Raw genomic sequence first — 16,395 nt, forward strand, 5'->3', positions numbered from 1 at the left:
CCAGAGGTCAAGGTCCGGAGGGGCTTCATTGCATGAAGATTTTTTTTTCTTAATAACGACTTAAGGGTTTTGATTCGTAGTAGTCAAATTGAAATTTTCAAATTTTTGATAATATAAGGGTAATCATAATTGGAAACATTAAGGTACAAAACAACTGAGATTCAATATAAAGTAAGGATAAGGTGCAAAAATACTCTAATGTTTACACCTAAGAATAATTTTACCTCTAACGTATAAAATGGTGCAATTTTACCCTTAATGTTGGCAGTCAAGAGCAATTTTATCCCTAACGTTGATAAGTTTGATCAATTGGAGAAATTATTCATCAAATTGCCTTCTCGGTCATGATTTTTGTAACTAAAAAAATTTAATTAAAAATAATAAAGGAGAATGAAGTTAATAATGATTAAAAATGATACTTAAGGGAAAAAATTAAAATGAGATAAAAAGTGAAGAGAGAGAGATTCAAACATAGGATCACTTGGATGTAGAGATGCTCTTAATTATCACTACAACCAACTATACAAACTTAGTTTTACGTTATATAATCACATTCCACATTATAAGTACTCATTTTAACTATTTTAGAGGGGCTTCTCGGGACCGAACCACTATTCGTCAAGGGTGTTCCGGAGGGTCGGAGGGTCGGGAGACCCTCCCCTACCCCCCTTAGATCCGCCCCTCGTGAACCGCCGGTAGTTCGTCTTGCTCGTCTGCCTCATCCCGTTGGTTCTGTTGTTTACGCCGCATGTTCTTTCGCCGTTCGTGGTTTCCGGTGAGACGGTCTCTTCTCTGCCTTATGTAGTCCGAAACCTAAATAGGCTCTCTCCGTTTCTTCCATTTTGGCCCAGAGGTTTTCTCTGTTAATAAACCCTAGCAAAGCTCTGGCTGGCTTCTACTGATAAACTGAGTTACTCAAGCTTCCAAGTTCTTATTTCTGTTTCCATCACTTTCTCTGTATATAAAGGGAGTGCAATAGAGTGAAGTTTGTATATTTTGGCTAAAAGAATGAATTATAGATTCCAGAACTTGCTTGGAGCTCCCTACAGAGGAGGCAACGCAGTAATAACTCAGAATACCCAGTTAATCTCCCCAGTTGGTAACAGGGTTTCCATTACCGATCTGATAAAGTCCCACTCAATAACTCTCCCTGTGCAGTCTTCGACCAACATTCGCCACCTGGCTGCATCTCCTGATGGCACCTTTCTTCTTACGGTTGATGAGAACAACCGCTGTCACTTCATCAATATTCCTCGCCGAGTGGTACTTCATCGCATGACTTTCAAGAAGCCTGTAAATGTTATTAAGTTCAGCCCGGACGGCAAGTTTATTGCTGTTGCCACGGGAAAATTAGTCCAAATATGGCGGTCTCCGGGGTTCAAGAAAGAATTTTTTGCCTTTGAGTTAGTTAGGACTCTTGCGGATTGCGAGGATACTGTTACTGCTTTGGATTGGAGCTCGGATGGTAAGTATTTGCTCGTTGGATCGAAGGACTTAACTGCGAGACTCTTTTGTATTGAGAAATTGCAGAAAGGGATTTTGAATAAGCCATTTTTGTTTCTAGGGCATAGAGATACAATTGTTGGTTGTTTCTTTGGTTATGATAAAAAAACCAATCAGGTTAATAAGGCCTATACAATTGCCCGTGATGGTTATATTTTTAGTTGGAGTTATAGCTCAAATGGTAGTAAATTTGATAATGATGAACAATCTTCGGAGCTGGACTCTCCACAAACACCAGAGCAGGATAGGGAAGGGAATTTGAATGGTGGAAGTGAGAGTAATGTGAAGAAAAGGAAGGATTTCAATGGGAAAGAAGGCGAATCAAGCGAAATAGAAGGTTATTTGCATAAAGGGGAATGGAAGTTGTTAAAGAAACATGGATTTATGCAATCTGGTGCAAAGTTAACTGCCTGTGATTACCATAGATTGCTTGATATGGTGGTGGTGGGATTTTCTAATGGTGCGTTTGGATTATACCAAATGCCTGATTTTGTTTGTATTCATTTGTTGTCTATTTCGAGGGAAAAGATTACAACTGCAGTTTTTAATGAGACTGGGAATTGGTTAACTTTTGGGTGTGCAAAGTTAGGACAATTGCTTGTGTGGGAGTGGCGGTCAGAGAGTTATATATTGAAGCAACAAGGGCATTACTTTGATGTGAATTGCTTGGCATATTCACCAGATTCACAACTCTTGGCTACTGGAGCAGATGATAACAAAGTGAAGGTAAATTAAGAATTTGGTGAATGAATGTTTATCTTATTGATGTGCTTTTCTTGTATAGAATGCGTTAATTTAATACTTCTACTACACAAATTAGTTATTACTGGGGATGTAGTTGTGCTGTCTGTGTTGTGTCTTTTTTTTGTACAAAAAGCTGTATGCATGCGTTCATTAGCTCAATTTATATGGTATAACTTCCTGTAAATATTCTCACTGTCCTCCAGATCTTGAATTCAATATTAGCTAAATTTATCAGTGATTTCCTTTTGCAGGTGTGGACTGTTTCATCAGGCTTTTGCTTTGTGACTTTCTCTGAGCACACTAATGCAGTTACTGCACTCCATTTTATGGCTAATAACCATTGTCTTTTAAGTGCATCTCTAGATGGGACGGTTCGTGCATGGGATTTGTTCCGCTATCGAAATTTTAGGACATTCACTACCCCATCTTCTCGGCAGTTTGTTTCTTTAGCTGCTGACCAGAGCAGTGAAGTAATTTGTGCAGGAACTTTAGATTCTTTTGAGGTACTTGAGAGACATTTCTGATATATTTGATGCTAATAAACTCTCATCACTTACGTGTCCTGATATTTTGCTTAATGATGTTCATGTGTTTATAGATATTTGTTTGGTCTATGAAGACGGGCCGTTTATTGGATGTCCTCAGCGGTCATGAGGGTCCCGTGCACGGATTAATGTTCTCTCCTACAAATGTGAGTTTTTTTTGTTAAATTTCTGGTATTTTCTCATTATATTCTGCTGTTATTTGTTTGCACGATATGTTTGTCAACCCTTGATTCGTCTCTTTATTCACCATTGAATTAATTCATGAGAGACTAATGAACAGCTGTATGTCACAATAGGCTGTGTTGGCTTCATCATCTTGGGACAAAACTGTTCGTTTATGGGATGTCTTTCAAGGAAAAGGTGCTGTTGAACCATTTATACACACACATGACGTTCTTACAGTGGTATTTCGCCCAGATGGAAAACAATTGGCTTCCAGCACATTGGATGGGCAGATTCATTTCTGGGATCCTATCGATGGCTTGTTAATGTACACCATTGAAGGACGTAGAGATATTGCTGGTGGGCGTCTCATGACTGATCGTAGATCAGCAGCAAACTCAACTGCTGGAAAGTGCTTTACAAGCTTGTGTTATTCTGCTGATGGAAGTTACATATTAGCTGGTGGAAGCAGCAAATTTATTTGCATGTATGACGTTGCTGACCAGGTTTGTCGATGTGCTTCTTTAAAATTACTGCTTTTCAGGTTACATGTGTTAATCAACTCGCTTATATATATGCATATACTTGAAACTGTTTGTAGTCGATTTGGCCTAAAATGGAAAGACCTGAAGTTCTATACTAACTACGTCTTGAAAATGTCGCTTTTGGTGTTAAAAATAGCAATTTGTTTAGACATTTGTTCATTTTCACAGGTTCTTTTGCGTCGGTTTCAAATAACTCACAATCTCTCATTAGATGGAGTCCTCGACTTCCTGAACTCAAAGAAAATGACGGATGCTGGTCCACTTGATCTAATTGACGATAATGACTCTGATGCAGAGGAAGGTGTTGATAAACAAGTGAGGGGAAAGTTGGGTTATGATTTGCCAGGATCCATGCCCAATCGGGGTAGGCCTATCATTCGAACAAAATGCCTGAGAATTGCACCCACTGGACGGAATTTTGCTGCAGCCACAACAGAGGGAGTATTAGTTTATTCAATTGATGAATCCTTTATCTTTGATCCTACCGATCTCGACATTGACGTTACACCAGAGGTAATTCATTTTCTTGCATATAGGAATTACAGCAGTTAGCTTCTGTGCATCAGCTAATTTTATTTTCTTAAAAGCACAGGCTGTGGATGAAGCGCTAAATGAAGATCAACCAAACAGAGCTTTGATTCTGAGTCTTCGTCTGAACGAGGATTCCTTGATAAAAAAATGCATTTTTGCTGTGAACCCATTAGACATTCCAGCAGTAGCTGCCTCGATTCCTCAAAGATATCTACAGAGGTTAATAGAAGCACTTGCTGAGCTTCTCGAAAGCTGTCCGCACATAGAGTTTATACTTAGATGGTGTCAGGTACTTTCCTACATTCACAACTTTTATGACATAGTCCAGATGGATTGTAATGAGTTGAAAATGGTTATTGGAACAGGAATTATGTAAAGCTCATGGTAACTCAATACAACAGAATTCAAGGAATCTTCTTCCTTCATTAAAATCATTGCAGAAGGCTATGACTAGAATACATCAGGATTTGGCAGATACTTGTTCTTCTAATGAATATATGCTCCGATATTTATGCTCAGCAACAAGCAGGAGCAGCAGCAGCACCAAATTGGTGGTGAAGTAACTTTCTGATTCTGGTAACACATACAAATATAGGATTGACAAAAGCTTTGCTCTTTCTGTCTGAAGCTGATCCTAGATCGTAATCATCTGTTTTTCTCATCTTTCTGTCAAGCAATGCAATGCAAGGTTAATGTGCCATTTTATGTTATAGCTTGCTTTAGCAATGGGAATGGGTCTACAGTGTAGTGTCATTAGCCATTCGTGATCATTATAGGTATGCGAGCAAAAACAATTTTGGACTAGTATTGATTTCTTCTTATGTTTACATTTCATATATAATTTTACTACATTTTTTAATTGTTATATTAAAAATATATAATTTTACTATATTTTTTAATTGTGACATTAAAAAAAAAAGAGAGGATATAGTAATACTTTTAATTTATATTATTTTTAGATTAACGGTTTAATCTTAACTATTTAAAATTTGAGTTAAAAGTTATTTAATAAACCCTTAATCTGTTAATATCAATTACGAGGTATTTGTTAGAAGGGATATATGAGGTGAGATAAGGATAAAAAACACGATATAAGTTATCTCGTGTTTGTTTGGGAGATAGAAGAGCGAGACAGATGAGGGATAAGCCTTTTATCCCTCAAATCCTATACCCAATAGAGGGTGGGATAAGCTCTTGCGATTTTATCCATATCCATATCCCACGTACCAAATATTGAATAATAATTCTCGACTATAATATTTTTATCCTTATCCCAACCATTTATCATTATCCATATCCTAACATTTATTCTTATTCCTATCCCAATAGAATACCAAACGCCTCATTAAGGTTTGTATAATGTGTTTACAAACCACATGAAAGATCACTATCTTTATTAAGAGTGATATATAAAAATATGAAAGGTTCGAGTCATATTTCCATACGTAATTATAATCTACTTTTTAATGCAATTATGATCTACTTTTTACTAGAATTCGTAACGGTTAGTTGCGATCAACACTATTTAATTGGTCCAACATGTTATATATATATATATATATATATATATATATATATAACACAATCAACATATTATTAAATTGTGGGATTTGCATCCTCAAAAATTATATCCAACAGCTAACTCGATGGTTTAGTAGTAGAAAAGTACTCGCTAGCATTGGAACGGGCGTACCTAGCAACTGAAGGAGTAGCCTCATTCACTAAACGATAGATAAATGAAATTTAAAATTAGGATTAGAATCAAGAATAACCCTGCAATCCTGTATCAGTGTATGAAACTTAGAAAGATCCATCGAGGCAGAATGAATGCCTTCCACTACCAATTTGGCATTCGTTTCAAACTCAACATGAGTAAAGTGCTGGCTCGCCAACCAAAGTATACTAGTACGTATTGCAAGGACTTAAAGGACTTTCAGATCCTTTAAACCTTTGATCGGACTGCTATTGCTAAATAAAAAGGACCCTGTCTCATCCCGCACCACAGTTCCGAGCCCGCACTGTTCCTCAGCCGCAAAGATGGTTGCGTCCAAATTGTATTTGATGGCACCATGAAGAGGCGGATGCCATAGAAGAGCTACTGTCCGAGCACCTCTCAACTTGCTAGGAGTCTGCTGAAAAGCTTTCCAGTCGCGATAATATTTTATTTTTATTAGTTTTAATCAATTAGCATATTTTATAATAATAATAAAATTGATAATGAATTAATATTAATTGAATAAAATATCTATTAATATTTATTATTAATCGAATAATGGGTATCTATTTGAAAATAGAAATTAAGAATTGAAAAAAAAAATGAAATTTAATGTGGTTTATTATGAATTAAATTGGGTAAATTTCGTCAATGGTGTATAACCTTTGCACCATTTCACACTTTGGTGTATAATCTTCATTTTGTCTCACTAATATATACAATTTTACAGGTGACCTCCTAATATGGTGTACAACAGGTAGAATGACTGGTTGCAAAATCAACACGTCACGTCAGCAATTTGCCTGGTCAAAAAATAAAAAACTAACCTATAAAATGTGCAATTACTTTTATACTCTTTTCTTTTCCACTAATTAAAAATCCATACTTTCTTCTTCCTCAAACTTCTCCTTCCTACTCATTTTAATTGGCAGGTATAGATGCTGAAGTTGGTCCGACTCTGTACTCTTTGCATCGTACTAAGACCATTCACCCGGTTTGTACTGAGAATTAAAATTAACTTCATCCTTAATTGTTTTATTAGTTTACGTGTTTGCGGGAATTTTAAAGGAAAAAAAGTTGCACATTTAAGAGATTACAGGTAAGGCATGCCAAGATATTCATAACGTAGAAGGAGATAAACACTACGACGGTGCTCATCTCATGTGAGTTTTCCAATATGTATTCTATAAAATTTTTTTTCTTTCTATAGGATGCTTTAATGATTGCATTCTAGAATATTTTAACTCAAAGTAGTGAAACATTTGCTAGAATATGAGTATACTGTAGGAATTTTCTTGGTATTGTTATACGATAGTGTCGCCTGAAGTTCTGATGGAACTCTAATTCGTTTAAGAGTGTGATTTAAAAGGAGAGAGGAGAGTTAAAAAGAGAGGTTGGAGGAAGAAGAAAGTATGAGTTTTTAATTAGTGGAAAAGAAAATGCATAAAAGTAATTGCACATGTTGTGTGTTAATTTTTAACTTTTTTATCGGTCAAACTGCTGACGTGGCGTGTTGATTTTGTGTTGACTGATCATTTTTACCTGTTGTACACTATATTGAAAGGTCACTCATAAGGTTGTATACCAAAATGTCAAATGGTGCAAATATTGTACACCATTAGTGAAGTTTACCCGAATTAAATTAGATGTATTTTTAAAAAAATAACCCTTTTAATTAGACTAATAGTAGCATTTATATTGGTATCAAACAATAACTTTAGTTTATTATGTACAAAAATTTTGTATATCATAGATCTTTTAAAAAAAAATTCAATAATATAACTCTCATGTAATTGCATTTGCCATTGCAAAGGAGAGGCGAGCAACGACTCTCTCAGTCCTGGAGAGTATCCTGGAGAGAAAGATTCTTGCACGGTCTTTGTCAAATTACAAATTTATCGCCAACCATATCACAAAAGTTGCTCTTAGGAGTTATTTTTCGAAATTATTATTATTATTTTAAAAAATAATTTAAAAAATTAAAATTGTATATATATATATTTAAAAAAATAAATAATAATTTTAATTTTTGAAAATTTTCACATTACATTAATGTTAGGTTTCTACATTGGTCACATAAAAATTATGTAAATTCAAATCCATGCTAACAATTCCTTTTAGAACAATTACTAGAAATATTTTTCAACTTAAATAAACTCAAGTTTCTTTCCCACGACACACACACACACACACACACACACACACACACACACACACACACACACACACACACAGGGGAGGGATCAAGTGAGAACCCTCCCTTAGGTGATGACATTTTATTAGGTGAGAACACTCAAAACTACGTAGTTTTGAGTATAAAAATCAATTAAAATCAATAAAAAACACTCATTACTACTTGTGGGATTTGAACTTGGGTCTCCTATTTACACTCCACCCTACTTACCACTAAGACAATTACTTCTCTTATTCATTATATCATACGCGCTGCTTAATATAACATTGTACTAGTAGCTTCTATTGTTTAATATTTGACGCATGCACTTATTAATATCGATTAAATATGCATAATAATGAATTATTAATAGAAAAAAAGAAATGTGCATAATAATGAATTATTAATAGAAAAAAAAGAAATGTGCATAATAATGAATTATTAATAGAATGAAAAATGAGAAAAACAAAAAACTCGAAAAACTTGAAAAAAATGCAATAAAAAAGACGAAAAACAAAAAAATTCGTGATGGAAATATGTCATCACGTTTTTCGAGTTTTTCATTTTTCGTATTTTCAAGTTTTAACGTTTTTTTCATTTTTAATGTTTTCTAGTTTTTTTTTGTTTTATCGTTTAATAAGAATTGTGCATAATAAGTATTAATAACAAAATGCAAGAGTTAGTCGTAATGAGGATTCATGTCTATTATTTATGTAATGCTCATTACATAAATTTGTAAAGAAAACTTGAGTGATGTATTTGTGATTCTAAAATCTAAGAACATGCTCTAATTTCTTATTTATTTAATTCCTTTATATTTTTGTAATTTATGTTATATAAGAAAATATATTTTTTAAAACATACGTTAGAACATATATTTTAACTTTTAAAACACGAACTATGAAGTTTAGAACGTACGACATATTTTTTAGAACATACGATATGGTTTGTTATGAATTAAATTAGATGCATTTATAATTTATTTCTAAAGTTACCTTTTAATTGGATTCAATAGCATTTATATTGGTATCAAACAATAATTTAGTTTATTATGTACAAAATTTTGTATATTATAAATCTTTGGGTAATTAATTTATTAGTCTCTATATTTTGACAAAACACACTGTGTAGTCCTTATATTTTTAAAAACATACGGTAAGGTCTCTAACGTTTTTCTCGGTGAACTGTGTAGTCCCTGTCGTTAGAATCTCATGAAGATTCTGTTAGTCAATTTGGATTTGAGTCAAAATCTATTTAAAATAAAAATGTAATGCTTTAACTACCATTTACCACATATCAATCATAGTACCAAACACTTCAAAATCAAAAGCAATTTTAATTCAAACAAGAAGTATGAGCATAAGTGATTCGATTATGGGTTAAGTGAGAGAAAGACATAGAGGTGTGAATTGCTTTTGACTTATAATTAGTAAAGGGTAATTTAGTCATTTCTGAATTCATAAACGGTAAAAAATCTAACAAATAGACAGAAGAACTAAACAGTTCACCGAGAAAAAGGTTAGGGACCTTACTGTGTGTTTTTGAAAACACGGAGACTAAACAGTGTGTTTTGTCAAAATATAGGGACTAATAAATTAATGGCAAAAAGCATCCTGAGGCCCCTGATCTTGCATTGTTTGGTGCATTAAGCCCTCGATCTTTTATTTAGACACATTGAGCCCCTGATCTTTCACCATTTGGTGCATTAAGCCCTCGATCTTTCATTTAGACACATTAAACCCTTGATCTTTCATATATGGATGTATTAGATCCTTCCATAAATCAATTAATATATAGGTTTATTAAGGGCATGTTTGGTGTGACAACAAATGATGTTCTAAAAATAACAAATTCTAAAATAAAAAAATATATTATACAAATTAATAAAAATAATTTAAATAAAAAATAAAAAATTTATTGAACACAATAAAACATTATATTTCGAAATTATGTTCTAAAAATAAAAACAATGTTAAAATTGAAGCACATTTTGTGGAAATAAGAAGGGTAATTTTATCAATAACAAGAAACTACAAACAACTGTTCGTGAAAAGAGCTTTTCGTGAAAAGCTCCAAAATGTTGTAGTGTCCAGAGAAAATGTGAAACGCTATAGTTATATAAACCTAACCAAACATGCCCTTAATAAACCTATATATTAATTGATTTACGGAAGGGCCTAATACACCCATATATGAAAGATCAAGGGCTCAATGTGTCTAAATGAAAGATCGAGGGCTTAATGCACCTGAAAGATCAGGGGCTTAATGTGTCTAAATAAAAGATCAAGGGCTTAATGTACCAAACAATGAAAGATCAGGAGCCTCAGGATGCTTTTTGCCATCAAAGAACTGCATACAATCTATTATCTTCTAAAACAACCTTCTAATGGATTACCTAAACCATAAAATACATCAAATGAACCCAAGAAAATCAGACTTCAATAACAGAAATTCAAAAATAAGAAGAAGAATATCAAAACCATCTTTACCCACTTCGTGCACAATAAAAACACAACTATTTACTTAACTAAAGCTAGAAAATAGTCTCATTTTCTGAAATAGGAATTAGTTTTGGTTAACCAATTCGTATTTAGCTACCAGGTGAGGTGACCAGGAGGAGAAACAACAGTCGCCGCGTTGATCGGTGGGAGATGGTGCAGGTTGTACTTGCCAATTTCAGAGTAGAAAAAACAAAAACAAGAAAATGAAATTAGGAAAGGGGTGGCCGGAGTTGATGGATAAGGGATGAAGAAAGAAAAATTGTGAAAAGAGAGAAAGAACAAAAAAAAATGATTTGAGCGAGGAGGAAAGAATTAGGGGGTTGGTGAGAGAAAGAAGAGAGATTAATAGAGATGTGAAATGAGAACAAGATAGTGAGTTTGAATTTTGGTTTTGTTTTGGGTTTCTTTCTGATAATTAGATAATAAAGGGTTATTCAAAATCCCTAGAAACAAAAATGGTCCCTTTCTGCAATTTCTCAATACAAAAGAGTCTCGCAGTTAAGTCATTCGATCCAACAAGCAAATACTTACCATCCAAGCCCCAATCCAAAGCAATAACAGTATCCTCGCGATACGCAAGCGTCCTAACTAACTCAAAGGCAAAAAATTCTTTCTTAAACCCCGGAGACCGCCATATTTGGACTAATTTTCCCGTGGCAACAGTAATAAACTTGCCATCGGGGCTGAACTTAATTACATTTACAGGCTTCTTGAAAGTCATGCTATGAAGTACCACACGGTGAGGAATATTGAGGAATATTTAAGTGTTCGAAATAGTGTGGCAAGTACTTTTAGTTTGCATATATTACATGAGCCATGGAAGTTAGGAGTTATCGGGTTGATAAAAAACAAATATAATGTTTTAATAGACAAGAATACTAATTAATTGTATTATAATAAATAAGAAAACAGAGCTAAATAAAAAGATAACATATAAAGTTAATAGGGAAAGAATATAATATGGTTAATTTAATCGTGACGTTTAGCCTAAATTATATATATTTTGTAAATGTTAAGCTTAAATTCGTATTATTTTGTAAACGTTAAGCCTATATTGGTGCTATTTTGTACGTGAGGTCTAAATTGATGCTATATTGTAAACGTGTCTAAATTGATATTATATTGTAAACGTTAAGCCTATATTGGTTTTATTTTGAACGTTGAGCCTAAATTGGTACTTCTCCAAAAACCTTAGGCCTATTTTGGTACCTTATACCTTTTTTTTAGGGAAAAGTACAAAAATAAACCTTGTGGTTACATCTGTTTTCGATTAAAGTCTTGTGGTTTAAAAATTTACAAAATGGTACTGTGAGGTTCATTCCGTTAGCAAACATATACCAAATTGACTAACGGTGTTAAAAGTGAAAGGGAAAAGCGTCAAATGGGTCCTTATATTTATTTATTTTATAAATTAGTCTCCCTTATTATCTAATTATCACAAACTCCAAAATAAAAAATAAAAATTAATTACACCATCTTCTACCTCCCTCAATAATCTCTTGTTCTTCTTTCTCTCTCTTCTCTCTCCACTTTGTCCAAAAATAATTGAATTAATCTCTTTAATCACAGTGTTGAAATATAGAACAGACTAGGCCCATAACTATCAAATTATATTGTTCTATTTTGAAATCTTATTGAACGACAAGCAGCAAACTTAATCTTCTATAATCACACTTAATCTTCTCCACTTGTATCTCTCGCCATTTCCATTTTCCAAACTTCTCCTTTCCTGCTTTCACTTCCTAAAACCTTCTCTTCATTACTACACACTTTGTCTCTGTTGAGACTAGAAATTGCGCTTCCATGGCTTCAATCTCTGCCTCTTGTCTCCGCTTCCAACCTTTGCTTCTCCAGTCCCAGGTGAAGCCTTTTTTCATTCTTACCTCACTTACATTGCTTCTTATTTAGCTCAGAAACAGGGAAAGTTATGCTTAATTTGAATTTATATTCAACTCATTGTGTTAATTTTATTGGGTGTAGAGTTCGACCAAGTCCAAATTAAAAATGGTTTCAGTAAATTGGGCGAAAAAGGCATACAGCTCCGCATCTCATGTGCGGTAAATTTCATTCCTCTCTCTCTGCATTTCTTTGCGTTAGATATTGACGAATTATTTGATTTGTATTATATGTGAAATTGAACTTGCAGGCAAAGCCAGAAACGGTGGAGAAAGTTTGTGGAATTGGAATGTGGTTTCTTCCCCGCGAGCTTCAAGTGGTCTGGGAATTCATCGGGCTCATGAGACGAACTTGGATGGCGGATAATCGCTGATAATAATTACCTCTGGATTCCAAGAAGATGAACAAAGTGATGGAATTGTAATTAGTAGTACCAATAAACTCAACATTGTGATTAAAGAGATTAATTCAATTATTTTTTGAGAGAAATTAACAAAGCGGAGAGAAAGAAGAAGAAAAGATTAAAGAGGGAGGTAGAAGATGGTGTAATTGATTTTTATTTTTGATTTTAGGGTTTGTTTGTGATAATTAGATAATAATGGAGGTTAATTTATAAAATAAATAAATATAAGGACCAAATTTACTCTTTTGCTTTTGATTTTTAACACCGTTAGTCAATTTGGTATGTGTTTGCTAACGGAATGAACCTCAAGGTACCATTTTGTAAATTTTTAAACCACAAGGCTGTAATCGAAAACAGGTGTAACCACAAGGTTTATTTTTGTACTTTTCCTTTTTTTTATATAGGTACAACCAAGGTTTTTTCTCGAATCAATTTAAACTTCACATACAAAATAACATCAATACAGGCTAATCATTTATAAAAAAATACCAATTTGGATCTCGATAACGGAACGTGATACGTCATTTATATTATTCCGTTAAGTTCTACCAACTGTACATGCAGAAATATCAGAACTTAATGAATGACGTGTCACATTCCATTATCGATGTATAAATTGGTACTCTTTTATAAACATTAAACCTATATTATTGATATTTTATACATAAAACCTAAAGTAGTACTTCCCAAAAACCTTAGTCCTATTTTAGTATTTTGTACTTTTGTTCACCTAAAAAATCTTTCACTTGTAAAATCTAAAGTTTATTTCACTTCATAAACTTTCTATTTAGTTTAACATATGTCACTGTATATATATTCTTGAGAAAAAAAAAATTTGTTGCAAAAACAGGATTAGCTGGGTGGTCATCCAGTTAGCAAAACCAATGATTTTTAGGTTGACATTGTTAAGTTACGGTTGATAACCTCAAAAATAAATAAAAAATTCCAAAAATTGATGATATTCTAACAACTTTAATTCTTCAACTTTTTTGTTTTGACGTCATTTAATTGTTGTTTGGTTAGGAGAACGTTTAGAAAGAAAAAACTTCAAAAATAATGATTTTAGAAAATAAAAAATATGATCTCATGGTAAATATGTGATACTAAATAAATTTAATCTTCGAATTTTATTTTTTTTGAGGTCATCAAAATTAAAACTGACAATGCTAATTTAAAAATTATTGATTTCGCTAACGACGAGAATATTGATCCTCTTTTTGTAAAAAAAAAAAAAACTACAAACACCGATCTACAAATCAACGAAAGTACAGATATTTGGAATTTTCCTTAATTATATTATTTTAGTTTTTTTTATAATAGTGCATACATCATTTTATAGATAACAAAACATCAAGTACACAAAAAAAGTAAGGAATAAAACCTTACATAAGTAAGGGCTATGCCTATTACAAAATCCATAAAGGTAAAAAAAACGACTACAAAGAGCAAAATAAACCATTAAAGGTATAGATAAAACAAACAATAGATGAAATATATACTTCATCAAACACCAATATTATTATTATTATTTTAGTTAATGTGTTGAATTGGACAATGAGATATAAAAATTGAGAGTTAATGTACAAACTTAACTTAATCCTATGATTATAGGATAAGAGTTGATTTAGTGTTCTATAATATATTACAATCTAAACAAGTGCATATAAAAACTGCCAATTTTTTGGTCTGTGTTCTCTCCCTCTCTTAACTGCTTTTTATAGGAGTTTGGTGGAGGGTTTTCTACCATCATGGTGTTGCTCCAATAGTCTTGATTCTTTTGTTTGATTCTCTTTCTTATAGTCTTTGTCTCTTGTTTTTGTTGTTGGTTTTTTTTCAATTGTTTATGGCAAGTTTAAGTTTGGAATGCTTACTAGAAAAAGTTCAACTTTCTGACCGTGAGGATGTTTTGGTTGATCTTGAAAGGGATCCTATATCGGGTTCTTCAATTTCGTTGCCTTTCTTTATCTTGTGCGTAAGTTACTCTCCTTAAAGACCCTCAATTTGAAAGGGATGGCATATGCTTTTTCTATGGCATGGAAGGTTAAGGACTTTCAATTAAAAGAGGTTGGAACCAATCTGTTTATTTGTGAGTTTTCCAATAAGCGTGATCTGAAGAAAGTGTTGAGGGATGGTCCTTGGCATTTTGAGCGACAGTTAGTTGTCCTTCAGGAATTGGGGGGCGATGAGCAACTGTCTGATATCCTAATGGATGAGTGCGATTTCTGGATAAGGATTTTTAATCTTCCATTTAATCATCGTGATATTACATCAATAAAGGCTGTGGCTTCTGGTTTTGGTGTTGTCCTTGAGGTAGATGGGGATTGTGTTGGGGGGTGGAATAATTATGTCAGGGTGTGTTGAACTACGCTTCGAACGATCAATCAACCACACAGAGAAACAAAGTACACAAAGATCACAGATTGGATCTTGAAACAACAATCAAAAGAATACACACAGAATTTACCCTGGTTCGGCTTAACTGCCTACATCCAGCAACTTCACTAATCAATGGAGATTACAACAAGATTGAAACAGTTTCTCCTTTTCCAGAAACTCTCGTGTTTTCCCAATCCCCAATTCAGATTATCACAGTGTACACTTATGACTTAGTCTAAGAATCTCTCGTATGAAACTACTTCCCAACCCAGACCTTTTATAGCCTTTACAAGGTTGTGAAAATACCCAAAATATCCTTACTAAAAAAGTACAAACTCAGCAAGACCTACTGACCAGTGGTAACACAGCAAGACCATGTTGACCTGTATTATCACTTCAGTACCATGCTGACCACAGCCATGCTGACTTGATAACTCAGCATTCCGACTTCTTGATTTTACTCTTGCTGACGGGTTGACTTACAATTATGCTGACTTGATTACCCAGCATCATTCTTGTAATAGAAAACAACAACGACTTACAATGCTGACTTGTTGACTCAGCATCATCAGCAAGTGATAGAAAACAACGACTTACAATCTCCACCTTGTCTTTCTATTCACTCCATCAACTAGTGAAGAAAATACACTCAAGGACCACTGACCATCCTAACCAGTTTCAAGCAATGTTCAAATTTATTACTTGAAACAGATTTGGTCAGCATGTCGGCTGGGTTATCCTCAGTTCCCACTTTCACCACCTAAACAGTACCAGTGCTAATCACATCCCTGACGAAATGCATTCTCACATCTATGTGTTTGGATTGCTCGTGAAAAACTTGATGTTTTGACAGATGTATAGCTCCTTGGCTATCACAGTAAATCTTCAAACCATCAATCTGTGTCACTCCAAGTTCCGTTAAGACTCCTCTCAGCCACATAGCTTCTTTTACTGCCTCTGTAACAGCAATAAACTCAGCTTCGGTTGTTGACAAAGTCACAACTGACTGTAGACTTGCCCTCCAACTTATTGCAGTTCCAAACACAGTGAATACGTACCCGGTTTGGGATTTTCTGGTGTCAATGCTACCAGCATAATCAGAATCAACAAAACCTGCTACATCATCCACTAGGGCTTCAGCTCCACCATAACTCAAACCTTTACTCAGTGAGCCTTTGACATACCTCAGCACCCACTTCACCGCTGACCAATGAGCTCTTCCTGGATTTGCCATGAACCTGCTGATGAGACTCACAGCATGAGCCAAATCTGGACGTGTACAGACCATCGCATACATTAGAC

At 33.9% G+C, this 16,395-nt stretch overlaps 1 protein-coding gene across 1 annotated transcript; it reads left to right on the top strand.

Moving 5' to 3' along the window:
* The first annotated feature begins 596 nt into the window (after positions 1 to 596).
* On the top strand, positions 597 to 4,919 carry LOC136222936 (periodic tryptophan protein 2-like). The gene is made up of 7 exons (XM_066010629.1): positions 597 to 2,229; positions 2,499 to 2,750; positions 2,846 to 2,938; positions 3,089 to 3,460; positions 3,668 to 4,012; positions 4,092 to 4,319; positions 4,396 to 4,919. The coding sequence occupies exons 1-7, from the start codon at positions 1,009 to 1,011 to the stop codon at positions 4,591 to 4,593; spliced, it is 2,709 nt and encodes a 902-aa protein (XP_065866701.1). The 5' UTR covers positions 597 to 1,008; the 3' UTR covers positions 4,594 to 4,919.
* Positions 4,920 to 16,395: the final 11,476 nt, after the last annotated feature.

The sequence above is a fragment of the Euphorbia lathyris genome, chromosome 3 (genome assembly GCF_963576675.1).
Source record: "Euphorbia lathyris chromosome 3, ddEupLath1.1, whole genome shotgun sequence".
Lineage (NCBI taxonomy): Eukaryota > Viridiplantae > Streptophyta > Magnoliopsida > Malpighiales > Euphorbiaceae > Euphorbia > Euphorbia lathyris.